At 45.7% G+C, this 24294-nt stretch overlaps 1 protein-coding gene across 2 annotated transcripts in view; it reads left to right on the top strand.

Annotated features, from left to right (window-relative positions):
* The window catches only part of LOC119972507 (peroxidasin homolog), a 674574-nt gene that overhangs the window by 612411 nt on the left and 37869 nt on the right, over positions 1–24294 (top strand). For both annotated transcript variants that reach the window (XM_038809326.1, XM_038809327.1), the window contains 3 exons: positions 1149–1357; positions 11706–11835; positions 15094–15217. In XM_038809326.1, coding sequence (XP_038665254.1) covers positions 1149–1357; positions 11706–11835; positions 15094–15217 — 463 coding nt within the window. The remainder of the gene's footprint in view (positions 1–1148; positions 1358–11705; positions 11836–15093; positions 15218–24294) is intronic.

The following is a 24294-nucleotide window of genomic DNA, read 5'->3' as shown; positions in this document are numbered from 1 at the left end:
CGCTAAGTCCGCGCGCCAAGCATCACGGCGGCTGACGCGCACGATGACGTCAGCCGTGCATGCGCGGGTTGGACGGCTCCAACCCGCGCATGCGCGGATGACGTCATCACGCAGACGCGTCAAACCCGCGCATGCGCGGGCCGTCATGCCCCTCAGTAGCCCCGCGGACTGATCCTGCGGGGCGGCGGAATAACAAATAGTGCGCGGGTATCGGACCCGCTGCCACCCTCGGTGCCATGGTTGTCCGGGACGGCACTTAGCGGCCGTTTTCACGAACGGTGGGAGCAGGTGTGATTGTGTTCGTGAAAACGGCTGTAAAGGCCTGGGAACTCGGCCCATCGGCCTGGGGAGAATCGCTGTTCGCCGTAAAAAACGGCGAGCAGCGATTCGTATCGTGGGGCGGCCGTGGGGGGGGGGGGGGAGAATAGCGGGAGGGCGGGAAAATTGTCGGGAAGGCCCTCCCACTATTCTCCGACCCGTCGTGGGCAGCAGAGAATCACGCCCATTGCACTTTGTCCTTTTAACCACTTCATTTGGTAAAATTTGCAAAGATTACTGTGAAGTTGAAGTGGTCAAAAGATGCCAAATAGCCTGGATCCACCCCCAGCTCCAGACTGTGAATCGGACATGCCTGGTGCTGTAGCCGGCTTCATGGTTCTCTCTGCCCACTGAAAGCCAAGCCTGTCAATCAGGCTAGGTGAGTAACCTGTCAAGGGCAAATGATGCATGCTGTTGAGTTAATTCAACAGCGTGAGGACAAACCTGGACTTCAGCATTTCCCACCCAATTCGTTATCCGCCAACCAATGGTACCTGTCTCTGTTCATTTCCAGGTCACATCTCTTTACTTTTCTGATGCTGGTCTTACAGTGTGTTTTATTCTCATGCAAATAATTGTTGACCCAAATTTAAATATTGTAGAAGAAGTAGGCCCCAAAATGCTTCTGTGACAGAATGGGAATCCTAGCTTCCAGCCACTGGAAATAAACAAATGTCAGACTGACACAAAGCCCCGAGAAGCTGAGCTTTTAAAATTTTATACTGCGTACATTTGATTCAGGTAATGTTTAAATTGAATAAATGTTACATCCCCTGTGAAAAGTAAAATGGCATTAAAAGTCACATGCTTCTTTTTATGTGTCACTCTAGGTTTTGGTATGAGAATCCAGGAGTGTTTACCCCAGCTCAAGTAACTCAGCTGAAGCAAAGTTCTCTTGCTCGTGTGCTCTGTGACAATGGTGATGATATTCAGCAGGTCCAGCCGGATGTCTTTTTAAAAGCAGAGTACCCTCAAGGATATGTAACCTGTGATGAGATTCCAAAAATTGATTTGCGTTTATGGCAAGACTGTTGCGAAGGTCAGTTCAATCCAATATAAATGAAAAAGGTTTATACTGCTTTATACCTTCGGTTAATGTCTATTAATATTGGATCAGTAAACAGGAAAATAAAACATAATTTAATTTCACAAAGAATCCGGACTAATATTTTAGGGTTTTGCATCCAGGAGTACGCCGCACATTGCGGACTCAGTCCAGCGGTGCCACAGTCGGAGGAGGACCGATCCGCGGGCAGGGGGGTCTTTATTCGGGGCTTGGGGGCACTGGTGGGGCGGTCCGGGGCACGCAAGCGGCCAAAGGGAGGGGGACTATTGGGTCCATGGGCTGCGACCGCAATGAAGCACGGCACGGCCACTGCAGGCCTCCGCCATGCACATGCCCGGCACGTATCGGCAGCTAGAGCTCGGATCTCTCTTCTGCCTGGCTGCTACCACCCCCATCCCCCCCCCCCCCCCCCCCCCCCCCCCCCCCCCCCCCCCCCCCCCCCCCCCCCCGGAGCAGGGAATCGGTAACCTTTTTGGGCCAGTGTTCCTGTTTTAACACCAGCGTGGGGACTTAGTCTCCCAAACGGAGAATCCAGCCCCTTATATTTTTTTCCCTTTCTCAAAAACTAGGTGACCAATTCTCCCAAACAATTTCTGAGTTAATTTGTGGCGATTTTTTCAGGGAGTTGCCTGTTGGCTCTGCCCATCGCTACCCAATGACACCGAGTCACTTTTTTGGGTCCTGAGGAGTTTCTCACCTTAGAATTTTTTTTTGCATAGGGAGCAGAACTCAGAGATCGGACCACCATTTTGAATGGGTGCCCCACACTGCCCACCCATGTGCAATGTCACCCTGTGCGCACGTGCTCACTACCCCACACCTTCCAGATGAGGACACCTTGCGATGGGATCTCTGGGGTGCCCCCTCTTCAGGCTCCCCCAAGCCTCCTTACAGCACCCTCTTCTTTCTAGGACCCCCATCAATCACCCACCCAATCTCCCTTGGGCCCCTACTTACCTGCCCTGCACTCTCCCAACCTTCAAACCTCTCCTCCACCCTCATTTTCTTGCATGGCCCCCTTTCCCCCCGACCCTTGGCAGTGCCACCCTGGCACCCAGGAAGTGCTCCTTCTGGCTTGGCAGTGCCATCTGGACATCTTGGCAGTGCCAGGGTGGCAGTGCTCAGGTGCCAGCTGGGCAGTGCCGTCGTGCCCGCATTCCAGAGGGCAGGCCAGAGAGCCATCCTGCATGTACCCTGACCACCCTAGGGTCTCCGGTGGCCCGGCGGACCTCCGGGTGCCGTTCTGTCTGGTCCACGTTTGTGTCGACCAACACTGATTGGTGCCCGGTTGCAGCCTCCCTTGAGAGGCCAAAGAATTGTGGGAGGCCGCTGGAACCCATGCAGGTAGGTCGTGAGTAGGTGTATGACCTACTTCCGTGAGCACCATTCGGTCCCATCCATTTAGGGCGGGGTTCCGACTCTGAAATCTCGCGGGGCATCGGAGAATCCCGGGAGTACGGAGCCTGTTGGGAGGTTTGCTGCAACCCTCTCCTGGCATTCTCCGGCTGCTTTACCCTCAAGTGAGAGCCCAACGCGGCCGGAAATTCGTGTCCCAGGGTTAACGTGAAAGTCTTTCAAATAAAGTAAAAATTAAGGACTGTTTTTGCACAAGTAAACATTACAAAAATACAAATCTGATTAGCTTTGCTAAGATTTTCTTTTCTTTTTTAAAGCTGTATCCTGAAACATAGATAAAGTTTCCATAGTCCCAGATGACCAAAAGCTGCTTTCCCCTCTGAGGGGGAGAGCTGATGTGGTGATTTGACCTGAAGATCACCACACCTCAGGCGAGGGGCAAGGTTGAGAAGGCGGGGCCTTACTGAATAACCTTAACCGGTACAGGAATTGAACCCACGCGCTTGGCTTCGCTCTGCATCATGAACCAGCTGTCCAGTTAATTCAGCTAAACCGGTGCCCACATTAACTCTGTGGATGCTACCAATATACAAGGCTAAATCACTTTTGAAGAAATCCCCCTCATTGGACCAAAAGAGAGAGTTGACCCCATGCCAGGGATGGCAGGACCCTCAGGTGACATTTTGCTGGTTGCGGCCAATTACCAGACCACTGTCAGGCCTGCCATCCAATTGAAAATGGCGGCACACCTCCCCGAGCTTCATGTCCAGTTGAGGGGCTGACAGCTAACAGCCTAAACAGCAACATCACTAGTGGTGCCAGCTGTGAGACTGCAGGATAAAACACCCTTGAAGATGAGGTCAGCTGATCTGTAGCAAACAAAGGCAAGGCAGGCTGGCCCTGGCAAATCGCTGGGGAAGTGGGGGGGACGGGGGGAAGGTTGCAGAGGGATGAGCTTGGGCGGGGTGCAACAGCAACTTAGTCAGCTAACCATTGCACACAGGCAACTGCTCTGTGGGCCATGAATCAGACATTAAGTAAGGTATATGCTCCCACCCTTACCAAAATCCAGCTGGGAGACCAACAGGGTTTACCTTGCAATCTCCCTACCTGATAGCGGACCCTACCCATGTCACTAAAATATCAATGGGGCTTGATGTGGCCCTTAATTACACACTTACCTGTCTCAATTGGCCATCCAGTTGCATCATGGATGTTCCTGTCATTGGTAATGCGCAGTGGCAGTGCAAAGACGATGGCTTCCTTTCTGACACGTTCCCCTTCATATTGTTATGATATGGAGATGCCGGCGTTGGACTGGGGTGGGCACAGTAAGAAGTCTTACAACACCAGGTTGAAATCCAGCAGGTCTGTTTCGATCCTGCGTCTCAAAAGCAAGAGACTCAAAACAAACCTGATGGACTTTAACCGGAAGTTGTAAGATTTATTACTGTTCATATTACCAATGCTTCTACCTCCAAGTCATCTCAAATGGGCTGTTAAAATAAAGCCCCCCAGTTTTGAATGCCTTGTTTTAAAATTTATTATTTGAAATGTCTATGTCTGGAAATGTATATGTTGTCATCTAATATTGGCAGGATAGACCCAACGTTTAATAGAACCTTGTGCATTGCATCACAATCTGGGTAGACCTAAGGAAGACAGGATATTAATTATCTCAATGAGACATTCCTCCATTTTACATTTTAATTGCACTTCATTGGTTGCTAAGCTCATTGGGAAATCCCAAGAAAGATATTCGTTCCCCAGCATCGCATTTAGGAATTTATTAAAATTAATAAATTTTAAAACAAGGCATTCAAAACTGGGGGGCTTTATTTTAACAGCCCATTTGAGATGACTTGGAGGTAGAAGCATTGGTAATATGAACAGTAAGAAATCTTACAACTTCCGGTTAAAGTCCATCAGGTTTGTTTTGAGTCTCTTGCTTTTGAGGCGCAGGATCGAAACAGACCTGCTGGATTTCAACCTGGTGTTGTAAGACTTCTTACTGTGCCCACTCCAATAATGTGCTGGGGAATCCCTCCAGGAAGTTCCTTCATAAGTGTTTTCCTGGAAATTGTCCAGAAGTGCTAACTGCCTCTGGACACTTGCAGTGGGCTGGAAACCATTATGGGGATAGGGTGGTGGCATTGGCCCAGGTAGGGTGCCCTTTCAGAGGGTTGATGCAGACTTGATGGGCTGAATGGTCTCATTCTGCACTCTAGGTATTCTATGATCCTATGACTCATCAAAGCACCCCCGACCAGAACCCTTCCCCCGACTGAACCCCTGATCCTCCCGCCTCGACAACACCCCCCCCCCCCCCCCCCCCCCCCACCCAACTTGATCCCCACCTACCTTCTGGATTGATACCCCCATCCCCCACCTGGTCTGACCCCCCCCCTTTCTCCCAGTCTGAACCCCTCCCTCACAGACTGAGCACCCCCCTTCCTGGTTAGGCCCACCCTCCTGGTCCAACTTCACCCTCCCGATCTGACCTACCCCCCTGCCAGTCTAACCCGCTGCCAGCCCCCCTCCCGGACTGACACCTGCCCCTCCCATCCTCCTCCAGTTCAAATCCAACCCTCTCTCTCCGAACCCGCCCCACAGGTCGAGACCCCCCCCATCCTGAACTAACCCCACGCTTGCCCTCTCCCAGACGAGACCCCCCTCCACCTCCCTTCCATCCCCCCCTCTCCCGGAAACATCCTGGCCACCCCCCCCCCCCCCTCTCCCACCCCCTGGCCTGACACCCTCACCTCCCAATCCAACTACTCCTCCAGTCAGCCCCCCACCCCTTGCCTGAGTCACTAATCTCTCTGCACCCCAGTAACTCCTTGCCAATGGAGCCGGGAGTGGTCTTTGCTGCTCCCATATCACCCAGCTTGAGCGAGGAAGGCTACGCAAGACAGGACCTTTGGAATATCCATGTGGGTAAGTTCCATTCAGAATAGAATTCCACCAGAGATTGCCACTGTGAAGAAGTTACAGTCCATTATGTAAATGCAAGCCTTTATTTTTTTCGAAGTGAAATAATACCAGTTCTTTGCTCAATTCTTTTCAAAATGCGAAGAGATTGGTGGGCAAAATTAGTTGTTTGCCTGCCCAGGGAAAAAACTTGAAATAGCTTTATGCTTGAAAAAGGAATAATGCTGAAAACACGACAGCAACGACGTATCTTCATACAGCACATTAATGTAGTGAAATGTTCCAAAAAACAATAGAAAAATCAAACTGGCCAGGAATTTATAACCCCTCCAGCACAGTGGAACATTATGGTTCGGCCGAAATAAACATCAATTTTAATGGTCCACAGCATTCTCCGGGCGGGCTACACGCTGTTGCTGGACTGGAAAATCATGGCTGCAAAGAAATAGATGCAGACGAGACAATGGTGTAGTGGTATTGTCACTGGATTAGTAAACTACAGACCCAGTGTAATGCTCAGGGGACCCAGGTTCAAATCCTGCCATTGCATTTGGTGAAATTTGAATTCAATAAAAATCTGGAATTAAAATTCTAATGATGACCATGAAACCATTGTGGATTGTCATTAAATCCCATCTGATTCGCTAATGTCCTTTAGGGAAAGAAATCTGCCATCCTTACCTGGTCTGGCCTACATGCGATTCCAGACCAGGTACAGCATTGCGGTTGACTCTTAACTGCCCTTCAAGGGCAATTAGGGATGGGCAAGAAATGCTGGCCCACCCTGCGACGCCTATGTCCCATGAACAAATTTAAAAAGTCAAAAGAAGGAGCCATTAGGAAAGATAACCAAATGCTTTCCCAATGAAGTAAATTCTGTTTTAAAGGAGGAAAATGGGGCACATGGTTGGAGAGATTTAGGCAGGAAATTCCAAAGCCTAGATGCCAAAAGGCATTGCCAGCAACAGCGTGGCAAAGAAATGTGAAAAAAGCCAACTTTGAAGGAATGGAGAGTAATTGCAGAGTTGTAGGGATGGAGAATGGGTGATATGCAGGGGTGAAGGTATGAAGATGATAGTATTCACGCATGGCTTTGCTGGAGCAGGAAACAATTTAAGCTAGCAAGCACATGGGTGAAAAGCGAACAAACCGTGAGTTTGGATACACAAGACGGGTTATTGATGAGATTGTTTTTATGAAGGCCAGCCAGGAAAGTATTTTAATTGCTGAGCTTGAAGATAACAAGAGCATGGAGAAGCACACTGTCAAAGGAAGAAAAAAATAATATTGCCAGAATAAAATAGGAAATTCATCCTATTTGAAACAATTTTTATTGTTAATTATAATCTTCTAAAGTAAATTTAAAACATACATTAGCGTAACAACAAGCATATGACTTCCTCAGCATATGCTGGAGAAATTAGAAATAACAAACAAAAAATATTTCTAAAGATTTTTAATATTACAAAAACTGAGATCTATTGAACTGCACTTAAATGAGTTTAAAAATAAGCCTCCATGATAATATTGAACCATCCTTGCAATTGATTTTCCTCCTTGTATAATGTTTGCTGATGTTTTTCTTAAAAATCCACATTACTAAAATACTATTATCTGCTACCCTGCATTTCTGTGACTAATTATGTCCTACATCTGTTTGTATGCATACTTTAAGTGTCATGTTCGTATCTATTGTATGTGCCTCATTTTGTTTTGTCTTTTATGTTATTGTGACTAAACTTCCATATTTTCTGTCTGTTTCTCCAGATGTATATGGCCTTCTGTTACCTTACTTACTTGTTGTAAGCTCTTCTTTCAGATTTTGTACCTAATGTTCGTGATTTATACAATCGCACATCATTGCTCATCCAGCGCTACAATCGTATCTATCACCGTGTTCGTAAATACAAGAACAGAGGCGAGTTTCTGTAAAATTTTCAACCAATACAAAGTTTATGGGGTGGAGAGGTGAAAAGTGATATGCTACTTTGTTCAGTTAAGAATAGCTCATTAAAGCACCAGTCTTTATAACGAAACATGTTAAAATTCAAACATTTAGAGATCTGAAGTATTTTTCCGTTATTCTGTGATAACCTATGAAAAACCTCAGAGCACCTTTCACCTTCACTGATTGGGCTGTTAACTGGCAGAGTGAATCACTCATCCATTACACAAAACACCCATTTTCATTTCCGTTGGCTTCTACTCTACTGGTTTATCGCTCAAGCTGTGACGGTAAAAATTACCCAATATTGTTCACATAGTCCTGTTACTCACGAGGGGAATTCCATTAATGTTTACTTTACCCAATTTTGCCTGTACACCTTTTTAGAGAAAATAATCTGCCATCTTTATGTGGGTTGGCTTTGTCTCTAGCCCCATATTAAACTGGTTAACTTTTAGCTACTCTCTGAGGTGGCATAGCAACCGCTCAAAAGTAAATTGCAGCTGTTCAAACAGACCCACCAGCATCGTAAATAGGAACAGAAAATGCTGGATAAACTCAACAAGTCTGGAGGCATCTGTTGAGAGAAATGTTTCATGTCCAAATGACCCTTCTATAGACTCTTCTATCATCACCTTGGGACAACTGAGGATAGGCAATAAATGCTGCCCTTGCTGGTGATGTTCACATCTCCAGAATGTAGACATTAAAAAAAAGAGTATTTTCACTAAAAGAATTTCACCAAACTGCTTGAAGCATTTCTAGAAATGTCAGATATTTGAAGAGGCTGCAACAAATTCTGGTAGATATATTTGGCAAGTTTAACTTTTTAACTTATAATCAGCAAAATCTGGCTTATGACACTACCTGGTATAAAATTAAACTCAATAACACAGACTTTTGCCGATCTCTCTGAGTTTAGTCCATTCCTGCAGCATTTTAATCAAAGCCATGCCACGAGATCAGGAGGAAATTCTACCCCAATACATTATAAGATAATGCACAAATATCAGGAACCTACAAAGGTAATAATCCCACCTCAAGCTTTAGATGACATCTGGACACTGCCCCAGTTAAATTATCATGGTTTCTATAATCTAACCCCAACCCCTCAGTGGAACTAATGCTTTGTAATTCAATATCCAGGATTCTATTTCACACTTTGAGTGAATACTTACATTTTAAACATTTGTAATTCAAAGATGCCTGAAGAACAAGCACAAATATATTTATAAATGATGCTGTACATATTCAAGCCTAATGTTGCAATGAAAAACTTTTCTTCAGTGAATTGATTGCTAAATGTGTACAGTGAAGCTGTGCAGTTCACTTGACTCATTTTGCACTTTCAGGTTTGCGGGAGCCTTTTTACCATATGCGTCAGCAACTCATAAGACTGTCTAGGCTGATGACTTATCTCGAGGAGACAGTTTCAAAACCTGTTGTTCGAGGCGAGTCTTTTTGAAAAATATGATTGAAAAAAGGTTCTTTCAATATTCACGCATTTTATCAAAGGGATCAAATGCAAATACCTAAAAGCAATATTATCCGGAAGCATTTGAGTTGTATGTCAAATATCTTTGATATTGAAATCAAAGATCTACTTCAATGCAGAACATACTGAAATATATGAAATATATTTCTGTCAAATTTCTGACCGCTGTTATTGGCAATTAATTGTAAGCTATCTTTTACACGTATAGAATAGGCTAGGAACTAACAGAGAGCTGTTTCAGTTAAAAAGAAAGTCTGAAATATTAACTGATCAACATTCTGATTACGTCTCTTTTGCTTACAGCATAGTTCTATATCAACAAGTTAACTAATAAGGAGAAATCTAAGAATGTAAAGCAAAATTAGGCTGATGTACTCCAGATTTCTCTTCATTGTTGTGCAAACATCTAAAAGCTTTTAGTGAAGTGCAGATAGACATCAAGGCTAATATGTTAAATGCTACACAAGCGCAATGTTCATACAGAATATATTCACAAATTGAAGTTGAATCTTTTGATTAGAAATGATTCTACATCTGTTTAATCTTCTAATTACAAAACAGCCATTAGTAAAATTCTTTTCAAACTGCAACAAAATAAACTTAATTTTTAACTGTAGTCTGCATATTAACAACTACATGCTTTTCACTAAAATGCATGTCTGTGTGTAACCCCTTGCCTGTCACTGTTTGTTATCTAAGGCTGGCTTCACTCTCTATATTGCACCAATGGAGATTACACTATGGAAATCAGGATTTCAACACTGTGTTTTAAAATTCATTTTATGCATCAGATGATCTTTAATATAATTAAATCTCCAACAGCAAATGCCAGAAGTACTCAGCCGATCCAACATCCTAGGTAGAGGGAGAAAGGAGTTAAAGTTTGAAGTACATCATAACTGAAAAAGGTTAGGGATAAAATAGGCTTTAAACAAGCACAGAATCAGAGAAAAGAGTGAGGGGAAAGTATGAAAGGGAAGGTCTATAAAACCATGGAACTCAGGAGAGGTGAAATGGCAAAAAGGTTTCAAGGTGAAAGGCAAAAAGGCAAAAATGAGACAAGTGAAGAAACAAAAGGTGGGCCCAGAGGAGTTGTAAATTGCCACAGCAAAAAAAAATAATGGGAGTAATGGATATGATCTTGTCTTTTGAACATGAAGTGTTAGAAATGATTCTTCCATGGCTTGACTTGCTGCCATCTACTGTGCTGAATGCCAATCTTTCTTGCCTTTCTTTCGGACTGCCAGCCAATGATGTTTCCATCATAGCCTAGATGCCCATCATTAATTTAGAAATTGCTGCTTTAGCCCTTTAAACTTACAGAGCCTAGGAGATGATATTGTCGCTGCTTTAATGTGGCAAAGTGGTTGCTTCTACATTGGCCATTTCCTCCCAACCTTTTCTTATTCTCCAAGTCGGTGAAGTTTAAACAGCTAAAGCCGAAGATTGGCATTGTGGGAATATTTGCAAAGAAAGGCTGCAGGCTGGATTAATGGAGCTCAATAGACACAATATGAACATCTTATGCCACAGCACTGGGTGTAAGGTGTCAGGTCTCGATTAGGCTGACTTGCAACCTTTTAGCAATAGATGTATCCCTCCATATTCCATTTGTGAGACAGACTTGTTATTATACCTATAAAAGTGCCCTGGAGTACTGCAGACTTGACAGAATCAAATTACTGAGTCTGCAACAGGGGGTTGACTTGATTTTAACCTGCCAGTCATGGACCTGTTATCTTGAAACAAACTTGATCCCAAAGGGACCTTGCTTACAAATACAGATGGATCACCCCATAGTGTGAGACAACTCTTGTGTCATTGTGTTCCCCAAATGTAGATCTTGCACAGATGTCTTGCTGCAATCAAACGGGAAGTTATCCTGATATATTAAGACCAGCAATCAACTCTTTCAGACCACTCATTTTGAAAACCACATTTGACTTGAAGCTGGTTTTACAAGAGCAGCATTTCAGGAAGTCAGCAACACTTGTATGGTTCTCATGCAATATCAAGGGATAATTAGGCACATCTTGGGGGGAATTTTAAAAGCTCTAATATTCTCTTCAAGGTTATAGTGTTATTATTTGTATCCTCCACTAGCCTATGAGTAAGCCCGGAATTTCCTCATAGCTGCTTCACCCACCATTGTAACTTCACTGAATATGTGGTGGAAGCCACACGAGCCTGTTTAAATGGGGCTCCCACACATTTCTGGTAAAGTTATGGCGGCAGAACCAGAGCTACTCCAAGGAAATTCCTAGTGGTATGAATAGATTGAAAGGCCATGCCTTCAGAGAATGATTTTCTCCTTGTTTTGGTCTTGAAGTACTATTTATTAATTAAAAGTTGCATGGCAGTGCTTTTCAAATGTTCCTCATTTGGAATGTGTATCAAAACCAGGAAAACATGTTTTAGGTGATCCTTGCATCGTACGGCAAATTTTGCTATCGTATTGCTATATTTGCACATAGCAATATGAGATTTATGACAGTACAAAAGGGAGTAGAATTGCGGCCATCCTTGGTATGGAGAGATAAAGATGTTGCTGCCAATGAAAGATATATTACAAAATGAACTCTTTGTTTGCACAGATTGTAGACCACGAGAACAGTCTAATGCACTTTCACATCAGTTCCGCAGCAAACGGTCATCAGAGTTCAGTTATCCAGAAGATAAGAGTACAAAGGATGCTGCAACTAGGTCTGATAAGCAACAAGGAAGGTATGTACCTTATGGATGGAGATCTTGAAAGATGTTATTTGACAGGAGGCAAACAAAGAAAACAGTGAAGCACCAGCCAATGGTCTGATTTCACAACATGGTTTTGAACCAAAATATGTTTCCAAATGGGATAAGATATAGTTCTGTCATCAGCATTATACTTACGTGAAAGACTACGTTATATTACTTGTATCTGTGCAAATTGTGAACATTACACACAGAGATTTTGTAATGCAGTCACACTGCTGAGTGTTATGATCCCCCTGGCGGCCAAGGACTGTGCTTCATTTGATTCCCCCCTGACATAGCTTAGGATGAACTCCCCCGGTAATTGGGGGCAGGTTTCCACTTATCAACAACTTTGTATTAAAACCCTGTCCTGGGTGCAGGTCAGGGAGGGTGGCCCTTTGGGGAGAGGAGTAGTAGTTTTTTGATTTTGTGTATACCATAAGAAACCAATCGTTCATTTCTACCCTGCCGTGTGTTCCTGTTGTCTCTCCTGTTCGGGTTCTACAATGAGGTTATCCCGTTTTGTCCTGAACTAATTTACATTTACAGAAACGTAATGTTTTGTTCGCTATATTAAATTATAATGTTGAAGACCTTCGTTGGGACATGGTGTTGGAGTGAAGGGTGAATTGTATATGAGGTAAATCAATACCATGAGAAAGGCTATCAGGAATTCATGGCAAATGCCAGTATTGGATTAGAAATTGGCTGAAGGTTCCAAAACAATGACTACTCATTGAAGAATTTATCGTCAGTTGCTGAGAAATACTGAGAAATACCCCGTTAGACTTTGATGCTGGGACTTATTTTGTTTCTAATTTACGTTTCCAGAAATTTAATGCAAAAAACTCAAATTTGAAAGTATTACCACACTGAAAGGGACAGTTTGTTTATAGAAAGAGACAGTGAATGGGATAACAGTGGACAGAATAATGGCAGGTGGCATTTAATGCAGACAATTATAAAGTACTACATGTGAAAACTGATCGGCAGATAGGGATGAATCTTGTGCCCTCCCCAGTGACAAGATTGGTTGTGGGGGGGGGGGGGGGGGGGGAGGGTTATTTAATTGACTGAAAGGATGACGGGTGGGGCCCTGTCACTTTCCCTCCTGCACACTGATTTGTCACTGGCAGGAAGGCCGGGCTTACCTGCCCATGGCCAATTTACAACTTAAGTTATTAATGTCTACTTAAGGGCCTCATCCCCCTACTGCCAGTGTTTACGTAGTTGCAGCTGGAGGGGTGGCATGTGGGGAACATAACAAGAAATCCTAGTGTGTTTGCTTGTGGGCTCCCAGGGGAGGCCCCTCATTCAAATGCACACTGTGCTTAATCAAGTGACCCAGCATCGGGTTGGTTTGGAGGGGGGTGGTGCTACTGAGAGGCACTCCCAACCCTTGCTGTTGACCCCTCTGCCCCTCAACTGCAATCTCCACCCTGTGATCCCTTTCCCGCCATCAATCAGTGAGTGTGGTACCAGCAGCAGTCACGATCACTGCAGTGGCGCTTCCGGCCTCTGATGGCTTATTTCTTTTGGCAGACAATACTGCACCTCTGGGATCCTTGGTCCCAGGTAAGGCTTGCTGCTGTCCTGTTAAGTGCCTGAGTGACACAAAGTGTGGTGGGCTTTCCTGAGAATAGACAACTTTGGCCGGGGGGGGGGGGGGGGGTTTGGGAGGGATGGGTGTAGAATCGGAATTTATTTTCCCAGGTGAAAAATGGGCACCAGCAATTCAGTGGCCATTTACATTTTAATTTTCTTCATTGGAAATTATAATCGGGTACAGTGCAAAGCAGCCAGCTGATTCATCTTGACTTTTATCCTGTCTAGCGATAAATAAATTACCTTTTATTTGGAGCCTGAAAAGGAGAAGCATGAAAAGTAATCATATAAAATTGTATGAAGTAGTTTAAGAAATGGAATATGTTAGTCTGGAATATTAATTTAGATTAAATTGTATGCACAGGTCCTAATTAATAGAAACTGAATTTAGGATGATTGTCAGGAAATTCTTTCACACACAAGGAATAGCCATTGTAAGAATAAACACTCAGTTGGAGAAGTGAGGCACCAATCTTGGAATGCTTTATGAAAGAATTAGATGCTGAAACAAGGGGCGAAATTCTCCCCTACCCAGCGGGGCGGGGGGGCCCGGCGTAGCGGAGTGGCGCCAACCACTCCGGCGTCGGGCCTCCCCAAAGGTGCAGAATTCTCCGCACCTTTAGGGGCTAGGCCCGCGCCGGATTGGCTCCCGCTCCGCTAACTGGCGCCAACGGCCTTTGGTGCCACGCCGGCCGACATCGGGGCTGGCTGAAAGGCATTTGCCGGCCGGCGTGAGTCCACGCATTCGCCGGAGCGTCAGCGGCTGCTGACGTTACCACCGGCGCATGCGTGGTAGGGGGGGTCTCTTCCGCCTCCGCCATAGTGGAGGCCGTGGCAGCGGCGGAAGAAAAAGAGTGTCCCCACGGCACTGGCCTGCCCGCCGATCAGTGGGCCCTGATTGCGGGCCAGGCCACCGTGTGGGCACCCCCCGGGGTCCGACTGCCCCGCGCCCCCTCCAGGACCCCGGGGGCCCGCTTGCGCCCTCTGTAGATTGAGGAATGAAGGTGGACAGAATGGCCTTCCCCAATCCATAATTATAATGTGATCCTGGGAACGAACAATAAAAGACTGTAGGCTGACCTAGAACATAGATTCTCGACAAGCTGTGCATTGATGAGAAAATATTTGTGAATGTGCATTTTACTAAAGATTGATGTGGTACTGGGGATGTTACACATGGCCTCAGCATCTTTGTTTTAGCTGAAGAGGCCGAACACCAGCTTGCTGCAAGATTGGGAACATCAGGTGAGGACCAAACCAAGCTGGACATTAATGTTTATTTTCACACACAGAGTAGCATGCTAACACCTATGGTTATTACAACACAGAATAAGGCACCACCTTCAGGAGAAAAGAGTTGGGCACGCCAAAAATTGAATGAACAGCTATAAAGTGGGGGAGAGAGTTCTTTAGTCAGTTTGAAAATGAGCCATACAGAAAGCTATTTCAAATAAACATATATGCATTTCGAGTTTGTCAGTGGAAAATTGATTACTCTTTTTATTTTGTTGATTTATTAGAGAACCTAAAACAACCTAGATATAATTTTAAGAATTCAGTGACTATAATGCACACAATTCATCTGATCACGACTATAACCATTTCTTTGTAAGTTAAAAGATAATCTCTTTCTATGAATACCAGGTATAAGCAAGACTTCAGTGAATTTTTGAACTCAACAGTTTTTCCCAGTAATCGCGAGGCTCCTCAAGATTTCAACAGCTTTGTGGTCGAAGTACAAAAGACGATCACTTCCCTTCGGAGACAGGTTTGAAAAATAATCAAAAGCAGTTATTATTGGGATTTAATCGTTCAAGATATGAAATGCATCAATGTAATATTATGATGTTAGTCCATTTATATATAGTTGCAGACTAATCCCAGGCATAACATACAAAATATACCTGAAGGTGAGAAATAATGTGGGCAGAATTCTCTAGTAATGGGGCTATGTCCCCACGCCTGTGAAAAAACGCACGCAAATCACCCTGGACTTACCTGGAGTAAGTCCAGGGTGATTCTGCGATTTGCAGGGGGCCAGCAGGGCCTCCTCGCAGCTCCGGCTGCCGATACTGGGCCCTGCACTTCCAGTCGGGAATCCGCGCATGCGCTTCACGGCGGCCTCAGTTGGCCGCACGACATGGCCGACCCACACCGCGGACCGACACCGACAACATATGCCCCCCCCCCAGAAGGCGTGCGCCTGCTGATCGGTGGCCCCCGAACGGAACTTTGGCTGTTCTGGAGGCTGCCCCCCCACCCCCCCGGCGACGGATCCCCTTGCCCCCACTCCCACACCAGGGCAGCCGCAGGGTGGAACCATGAGAGAACCACGTCAGCGGGAACTCGGCCAGTTGACATTGTAGAATCGCTGCGCGGGCCTTTATTAATGGCCCCCGACCAGCGCCTTGTCGACGCACGCGTCCGATTAGCGGCGATTCTCCAATGACTGGAGAATCGTGGGAGCGACGTCGGACCAGATTGCGTCGGACCATTCTCCGTCCCCGCACTGACCGCGATTCCGGCGCGGAGGCTCGGAAAATCCCGTCCGCATATTTTACTGAAACAAAAATGGAGAATTTTAACTTACCTGTCCATTGGAGTGAATGAAAAGTAACATTGTCCTGCGAGTACAGAAAGCAACGATCCAACGCCATTAGTTTCCTGCCGTGAGGATTAGGTTGAAAATGAACCCCCTATCTCCTGCCCCCACAAGTATGTATTTAACAACTGTCATATGCAATAAGACTTTATGAAAAACTGCTGTCTGCTGATAAAGCAAAGCCATTAATACAAGTGATCTGATAATTAACATGCTCAGAATTAAAACCCTGGGGGGCGGGTGGGGGGAGGAGGGGGCAGGGGGGTAATTTTCGGTATGTGTTTGCCGTCAGAGAGAACAACGACGCGGTCGGAAAATCCATAGAGCATCAGGAGATTCGATTGTCTCTGGAGAGACCGATTTTCCTGATTTCCCCCTCCGTTAAACAGCGACGCCATGAGGTTTGTGCCCACAAAGGGTGGGAACCTCATTTAAATACACTTGACTACATTTTAGTTTTATTAATGGGCCTCCCTGCCATATGATCCCCCTTCAATTAATATTCATACCTTACAACTGCCAGTGGGTGATGCCAGGGGCAGGCTCTCATGGTATCTCCACTTTCTTCACGTAGACCCAATGGATGCAGGATAAAAGGACACCCTCTGGTCTGTATATTTAAGCAAGTAAATTAAGGGCATATGGACATAAGAACCCAAAATTTTTAACCTCCCAGACACCTCTTTGTATTTATGAATGTTACCAGTTACTAAAAAAATGCTTATCCAGCACCTTCCATGATCTTACAACATCCCAAAGTGCTTTACAGACAATTCAGTACTTTTAAAATGTACTTCACTGTTGTAATATAGGAAACAGAGCAGTCAAAATGCACAAAGCAAGGTTACACAAACAGCAATATTGTGTGATGGTAAACAGATCATCTGCTTTAATCATATTGGCTGATGGATAATAATTGGCCTGAACATCAGGAAAAGCTACACTCTCCTTGTCTTTGAATTAGTGCCACAGAATATTTTAAGTTCACGGCCTTGATATAATATTTCATCCTAAAGACAGCCTCTGACAATCCTCACTACACAATTGAATTGTCTGTCTAGATTTTGTGTTCAAATCACTCGCGTAACACCAATAATCCGAACCCTTCTGATTCAAAGGATAGACTTCCACCATGGCAATAGTGTGCTCAGTGCTCCTATTTTTTCAAAATTTATGTCAACATTCAAGGCACATTTCTATGATATCAATGAAGTATGGCCGAGAGCAACATAGGCTGTCATTAATTAAAATAATGCACATTTGCCTCTGTGATGTTGCATCAAGGTGAAAGTGAACTGTAGTTGTCATTCTTCATAAGGCTGTATGCTAAAATTGCAAGCAAACTTACATTGGTAACTTCCCTGAATCCTGATTTTTTATTGTCCCTCGTGACTGATGTGTGTGGGAAACATGCTGTTCCACTTGGCTCAAATATTGGACAATTGCCATTACCAGAAGCTGCCACTCAATTGCTAAGGGGACCACCCTTCTTTGAAGCACCTTGTGAAGCAAGATGTCCACAACTGCTTTCTCAAAAAAGCAAGCTGCATCTCTTCTTCCTTGCAGCCTGTGCCACTTGCATTCTGAAAAAAAGCTTCAGAATATTCAGGCCGACTTTAACAAAATAACAGCTGTATTTTAACAATGGATATCTTGTCCATTCAGCCCAACATGTTTCCTGAACATCAAGTGATCTGTGTAAGGGGTAGAATGGTTTAATTCAAGTGAGCTGATTTCTTGAAGTGATACCAGGGGCGGGATTCTCCCTTACCCGGCGTGACAGGGGGTCCCGGCGTAGGGGAGTGGCGCCAACCACTCCTGGGTCGGGCCTCCCCAAAGGTGGGGAATTCTCCGCACCTTTGGGGGCTAGCCCCGCGCCGGAGCGGTTGGCACCAGAAGACTGAAAGGCCGCTGGTGCCGGTTTTTTGCGCAAGTCTTCTGGTGCCAACCCCTCCGGCGCGGGGCTAGCCCCCAAAGGTGTGGAGAATTCCCCACCTTTGGGGAGGCCTGACCCAGGAGTGGTTGGCGCCACTCCCCTACGCCGGGACCCCCCGTCACGCCGGGTAGGGGAGAATCCCGCCCCAGGCCCGCCGCCCAGCAGCGGGGGTGGCCGAAAGGCTTTCGCCGGTCGGCGCATGCGCCAGCGGTGACGTCAGTGGCCAGCTGCCGCTGACGTCACCGCCGGCGCATGCGCGTGTGGGTCTCTCTTCCGCTTTCGCAATGGCGGAGGCCGTGGCGGCCACGGAAGAGAAAGAGTGCACCCAGGGCACTGGCCCGGAGTCTGAGCGGGGGGCCCCCGATCGCGGGCCTGGCCACCATGGGGGCAGCCCCCCCGGGGTCCGATCGGCACGCGCCCCCCCAGGACCCCGGGGGCCCGGTCGCAGCGCCGATCCCGCCGCCACCAGAGGTGGTTCAAACCTCGGCGGCGGGAGAGGCCTCCCAGCGGCGGGACTTCGGCCCATCCGGGCCGGAGAATCGCTGCAGGGGCCTCGCCGATCGGAGTGGCGTGATTCCCGCCCCCGCCAATTCCCGGGTGGCGGTGAATCTCTGCCATGGCGGGGGCGGGATTGTCGGCGCCCCAGGCGATTCTCCGACCCTGCTGGGGGTCGGAGAATTTCTCCCCAGGTCAGTGTTTTCCACTGCTGGTTTATCGTGCATTAGTAGTTTCATAAAAAATAAAATTCAATCCATATTCATTAACCAGTGCACTGGAAATTGTGGATAGAGTGAATTAAATCCTGAAATGCATAGGAATTATTCATTTTTATTGATTTATAAATTTGTTAATTTATTTTTCCAATTAAAGTGCAATTTAGCGTGGCATGTCCACATAACCTGCACATCTTTGGGTTGTGGGGGTAAGACTCCCGCAGGCATGGGGAAAATGTGGAAACTCCACACGGACAGTGACCCAGGACCGGGATCGAACCCTTGTTCTCGGCGCCGTGCGGCAGCAATGCTAACCACTATGCCACCGTGCCTTCCTGCGTATGGGTGGTTCAGCAGTTTGGGGCTCCGAGAGCTGTCTGGGTGAAAATTGGAGATGCTCAACTCATTATTGGATTGATTTTGTTTAGGATATTGTGATGGTGTGCTTATTAGGAAAAAAAATCATGGGCTGCAGATTTTCTGAGATACAAACCCTGACAGGTAGTAAAATCATTCCTTATCGGGATATCAGTTTGTATATTGGGCTGGTTTAGCTCAGTGGACTAGACAACTGGTTTGTAATGCAGAACTAGGCCAGCAGTGCGGATTCAATTCCCTTACCAGCTTACCCGAACAGGCGCCGGAATGTTGCGACTAGAGGCTTTTCACAGTAACTTCATTCTTGTGACAATAAAAGATTATTATTATTATATTGCTGAAGGCCTCTGCTTTTATTTTCAGTGATTAAGTGGCATGAAGGTTTATCGAATCAACTAATAGTAATTAATCTGTTTTAATACTTGGGTTCCACTAAAAATTAATAATATTCAAATTGATATAGATTAATTCATTTTATATATATTCCATAGTATTACAATACTCACAATTAATTTTCTAACGACATTGATGTAGAAATTTGTCAAAGAAGCGTGAACTGAGAATCTCAGTGAAGGTTTCTGTCAGAAAACTCACATGGGTTACTTCAGCCTTGTGTTAAACTGGGAAGGAAGGGAATATTATATGTTTTTAAATTTTGTGGAATTAACCATTTTTTGACCAGTTTTATTATATGGATCATATTAAGACATTCTCTTTCTGATATTTTCAGCATTTTAAGTGAGCTCCTGTCACTGACAGTGAATTGTGTCTTAGTTAATTCCTCTGGGCACAAAACGTATTTAAATATCCCTTTATAGGTTAATTAAAGATGTTGAACCACAGATCAGTCATCAATGTTGGGTTAGTCCAAAGGTAATTATCTTTTTTCAGAGAAAGGTCTGTTGCCCATGATAGATTTCATCTGTCGGAGAATATAGAATAACTATTAGTTATCCGAGGAATTTTATAGCTCGTTAACATCTGAGGAAATATTTTGGCATGGCGATTTCTGACAACTGATGTCATAAGAACATTTGAAAAATAAACAGAATAAGTAAGTTGGTCACTGAAGCTGGTCCACCTAGTACCTAACGCTCCTAGTGTGGCTTCTAATTAAATACCCCAGAAAACTGGATATCACCTCTGCCCAACATCTTGTTCTAGATATGCATAACTCTTTCCTTAAGGATATAAGTTTTACTTTCCACCAGGTTATAATTCTGGCTTGTTTTATAAACTTACTTAACTTTAAAGTAATAACCAGAATTTAACTTAAAATAGAGGTTCCCAAACGGGTCCGCAGAACCCAGGGAGTCCCCACGGTCCTTCTTGGGGGTCTGCAGCAGGATAGGTACATATGTAAAATTTGAAAAATGCCACAAAGCTACTCGTATAAGCAGAGGCTTGCTTCTCCAGAGGTATGATTGGACACGCATGGGCAGTGGAGTGATGGGAAGAGCTGGTCTCATAACAGAATTCTGAGCAGGGGCCAGAGAGGTCCTTAGACCAGGAGAAAGTGGGGTGAGTCTGGAAGAGAGAGAAGGGGTGTGTGTAAGAGAGAGGAGGGCGAGTGTGTGGGAAAAGAGGGGGTGAGAGTGGGAGGTGAATGTCTGAGAGAGAGAGGGATGAGTGTGTGAGTGAGGGGTGAGTGTGTGTGTGTGAGAGAGAGTGGGGGGGAGAAAGATGTGTGTATGTCAGCTTATTATCTTTCCATCATCACTTAAAAAATCATCCAATTAAAAACGACAGAAGGTATATACTTTTAATAAGGGCATTCTTTAGATTACCCAGTTCTAAAATGGGTACTACTTCCAGGGGTTACAAAGAACAAAGGAAAGTACAGCACAGGAACAGGCCCTTCGGCCCTCCAAGCCTACACTGACCATGCTGCCCATCTAAATTAAAATCTTCGACACTTCCAGGGTCCATATCCCTCTATTCCCATCCTAATGTATTTGTCAAGATGCTCCTTAAACGTCACTATTGTCCCTGCTTCCACCATCTCCTCCGGCAGCGAGTTAAGGCAGATTGGCCAGGGATCAATGTGAGGGGACCATGTAGTTAGTGAATATATTTGTGACTATGTGTCTCTTATTAATTCCTAATATATGCATAGAAATAGCTAGAAAATACTTGTTCATATTTGTTTTCTGTGTTTACTACTATTTCACGGCAGAAAGAGCCAACAGCATTGGGCGAAATTCTCTGTTTGGGAGACTAAGGGTGCGATTTGATGACCGCTTGCACCTAGGCGTGCCAGTCAAATAGTGGAAAAGGCCAAAATCGAGATCCATGCCAGGCGTGAATCAGTTTGCCATCTAACCGGCCTACTCCTGTTGACGAGTTTCAGATTAAGCCAAGTATAGTGAACATAGCGTTAACCCCAATTAGCAGCAATTTCCATCTCATTGGCAAGATTGAAGTTAACTGCAAAGGCCTCCTACGAATTAACTGGCTCCCCAGCAAGAAATCAGGCGGGTGACATTTAGTACTCCTTTTTAAAAACGTGAAGCTGGCACAATGGCTGCTGAAGGGATCTGAGCAGATGCACTGCTCAAGGGCACTGGAGCTGCTGCCCAGTGCTCAGAGAGGAGGAGATAGGAGATCCTTCGGGGGGAGTTGGGTTTGGTCGGGGGACTGAAGTCACCCCAGGCCGTGGGGGGAAGTAGGGGAGGGGTGTAAGAGGCTTTTTGTCCGTGAGGCCTTCACGCCACCTTTCAATATGGTGGATATACATAACAGGGGCAACTATAGCTGCTGCCTGTCTATCCTACCAAACACTTCAAGGACAGAACCCTGTTCTTGGTTATATGCCGAAGGTCAAGTTAACTCCTTTTGACTGCGAGCAGCCTCAAGCTGCATTGTCTATTACTAATGAGGAATTGGCCCTGTTAGTTATGAGGGCACTTCACAGTTGCAGATTGTGTTTGTTGCTTGCTCCTGCTGGTGGCTGCAGATGCCTGGAGGCTGTTGTTGCTGTTTCCTTCCTTTTCTGTAGCCAGAAAGAAGCACAATTCGTTCTACGATACCTGGCTCCTGGAACCCTGGGCTCAGGGGAATGTATGAGTCCAGAAGGCAATTTGGTTTGAAGCAAGATGAAGCTGCAGGATCTGGTGCATGACATTGATCCAAAGGAGCTAACTGCTAATGCCGTAGGAAAAATGCTTTCGCAGATTGCTGATGTTTTTGTTGGTATGGTGAGTGCTGCATGTAACTGGTACATCACCTGGATTAAACACACTGGAAGGCAAGGTGTTCAACTGCACCTTGAGCACCAGTGGAATATGTGGATGCCAGGATTTAGTTCCAATGAAATTGGGCTGTGTGGGAGGGCCTGCACAGCTGCGGCTCCTGGAAGGAGAATGGCACTGATAGTGGAACACGTAATGCATTGATAGACAGATAATTTCTACTACAAAGGTCTGGACATGATAAAACATCTCAAGCATACCCTCCGTTTTTATTGAGCAACCTGTGATGAGGAATACCATGTATTTGTTTTTTCTGTGAGAACTGGCTCATGCAGCTTTAAATTGGCACCAATATGGAACAGCGACATTTCCTTTTAAAAATTTTTTTAGATTACCCAATTCATTTTTTCCAATTAAGGGGCAATTTAGTGTGGGCAATCACCGACCCTGCACATCTTTGGGTTGTGGGGACGAAACCCACACAAACACGGGGAGAATGTGCAAACTCCACACGGACAGTGACCCAGAGCGGGGATTGAACCTGGGACCTCGGTGCTGTGAGGCATCAGGGCTAACCCACTGCGCCACCGTGCTGTCCCTGACATTTCTTTATGTTCAATGATTAGTGTAATATGCGGAATGTCACCTAGTTGATTTTCAAATCTTTTTTACTGTTGACTGTTTAACAAACAAAATATTCTGATGTAGATTCTCGTTGGTAGATGTGCTATGCCTCAGACGATGATTATTGCATCACATTTCAAACAAACTTTAAAGCCCGGGGGAAAGAGGAGTGGGGGACAGCAGAGGGCAATGGGGAGTAGGAGTGCAGGTAGGCCTGCTGTGAAGATTAACATGGCAGAGGCTTCACTTTACCAGGTGTACATGTTCTAACTGTGAACATTTGAAATTTCCATTCCCCCAGCTACAGATAGTGACCCCCCACATCCCCACCATGCGCACTAAGTGATCTTCAATCTTCTTGATCTTACTTGGCCCACTGCTATGTCTATGTATGTCCCCAGGGTGAACTTCAGAGGTGGAGGCAGCCTTTTTGTACCCTGTGGCCTTTGATGCGCTTGGTGGAATTCCTCTGGAGGGCCTGGAACCGGAGGCATCGCTGTGCCACCATGCTCTGCCCGTGATCCTTGATGTGCAACAGTGTCAAGAGGGGGGGATTCAGAAGAACTGGAGACTGATGTTGTCTTCCTGGTGGCAGTCATGGGTTGGCCTCCAATGCTTCCTCCTCCCTGACAGTGCCCATGGGGCCCTGAGGGTCTCCGTGGGACAGAGGGGCATCTGGAGTGAGCTCTAGGGATCTTTGCGTTATCTGGTTCTGCCAGTTTCAAAGCCTCCCTATTGCCTCAACAATGTCCATCTGGGGTAAGTCCCTCTGCGACTGGGACATATTCTGCAGTGCCCCAGCAATGTCCATCTGTATGGCACATGTAGTTCAGCAACTGGGACAAGATGTCGAGGCCCTCAGCCATGGTCATCATAGATTGAACCATGCCTTGGGCACCACTACTCAAGACGCTAACCTTGTGCTTCAGGTTTTCCACTGCGGTCGCCACACTGGCAGTGTTGGCCTCGGCACTATGCATTGTCAGCATCATCTTCTGCACATGTAGCCTTTGAGACTCCTCTAATCGGCTATGCAGCCACCGAAGTGTCGCTGACATCCCCTCCTGAATTTCCTGACCGTGTCCTAGCATCAGCATCAGCTCTACGATAACCTTGTCCAGAGCCTCGGCATCTAACTGGGAATCAGCTGAGTCCTGGGATCCCTTGGTTGTTCCTGCCTGCACCTGATGTGCATCAGCAACTGTGTGGTGTTATGGGCCAGGATTTAGAAAACTCCAAAGTATATCATTTTTATCAACTACAAAAACACCCCACACAGCTACAGTAATCTATGTATCACCCTTAATAAATTTTCCCCTTTAACTGTTCCAATTTAATAACAAGATCCACTAAACCAGAAACCCCTTTTCAAAGGTGTGATTCAGCACACAGCACTCAATA

This window comes from Scyliorhinus canicula, chromosome 10 (genome assembly GCF_902713615.1).
Source record: "Scyliorhinus canicula chromosome 10, sScyCan1.1, whole genome shotgun sequence".
NCBI classification, from domain to species: Eukaryota; Metazoa; Chordata; class Chondrichthyes; order Carcharhiniformes; family Scyliorhinidae; genus Scyliorhinus; species Scyliorhinus canicula.
This window is presented reverse-complemented; position numbering and strand designations above follow the sequence as displayed.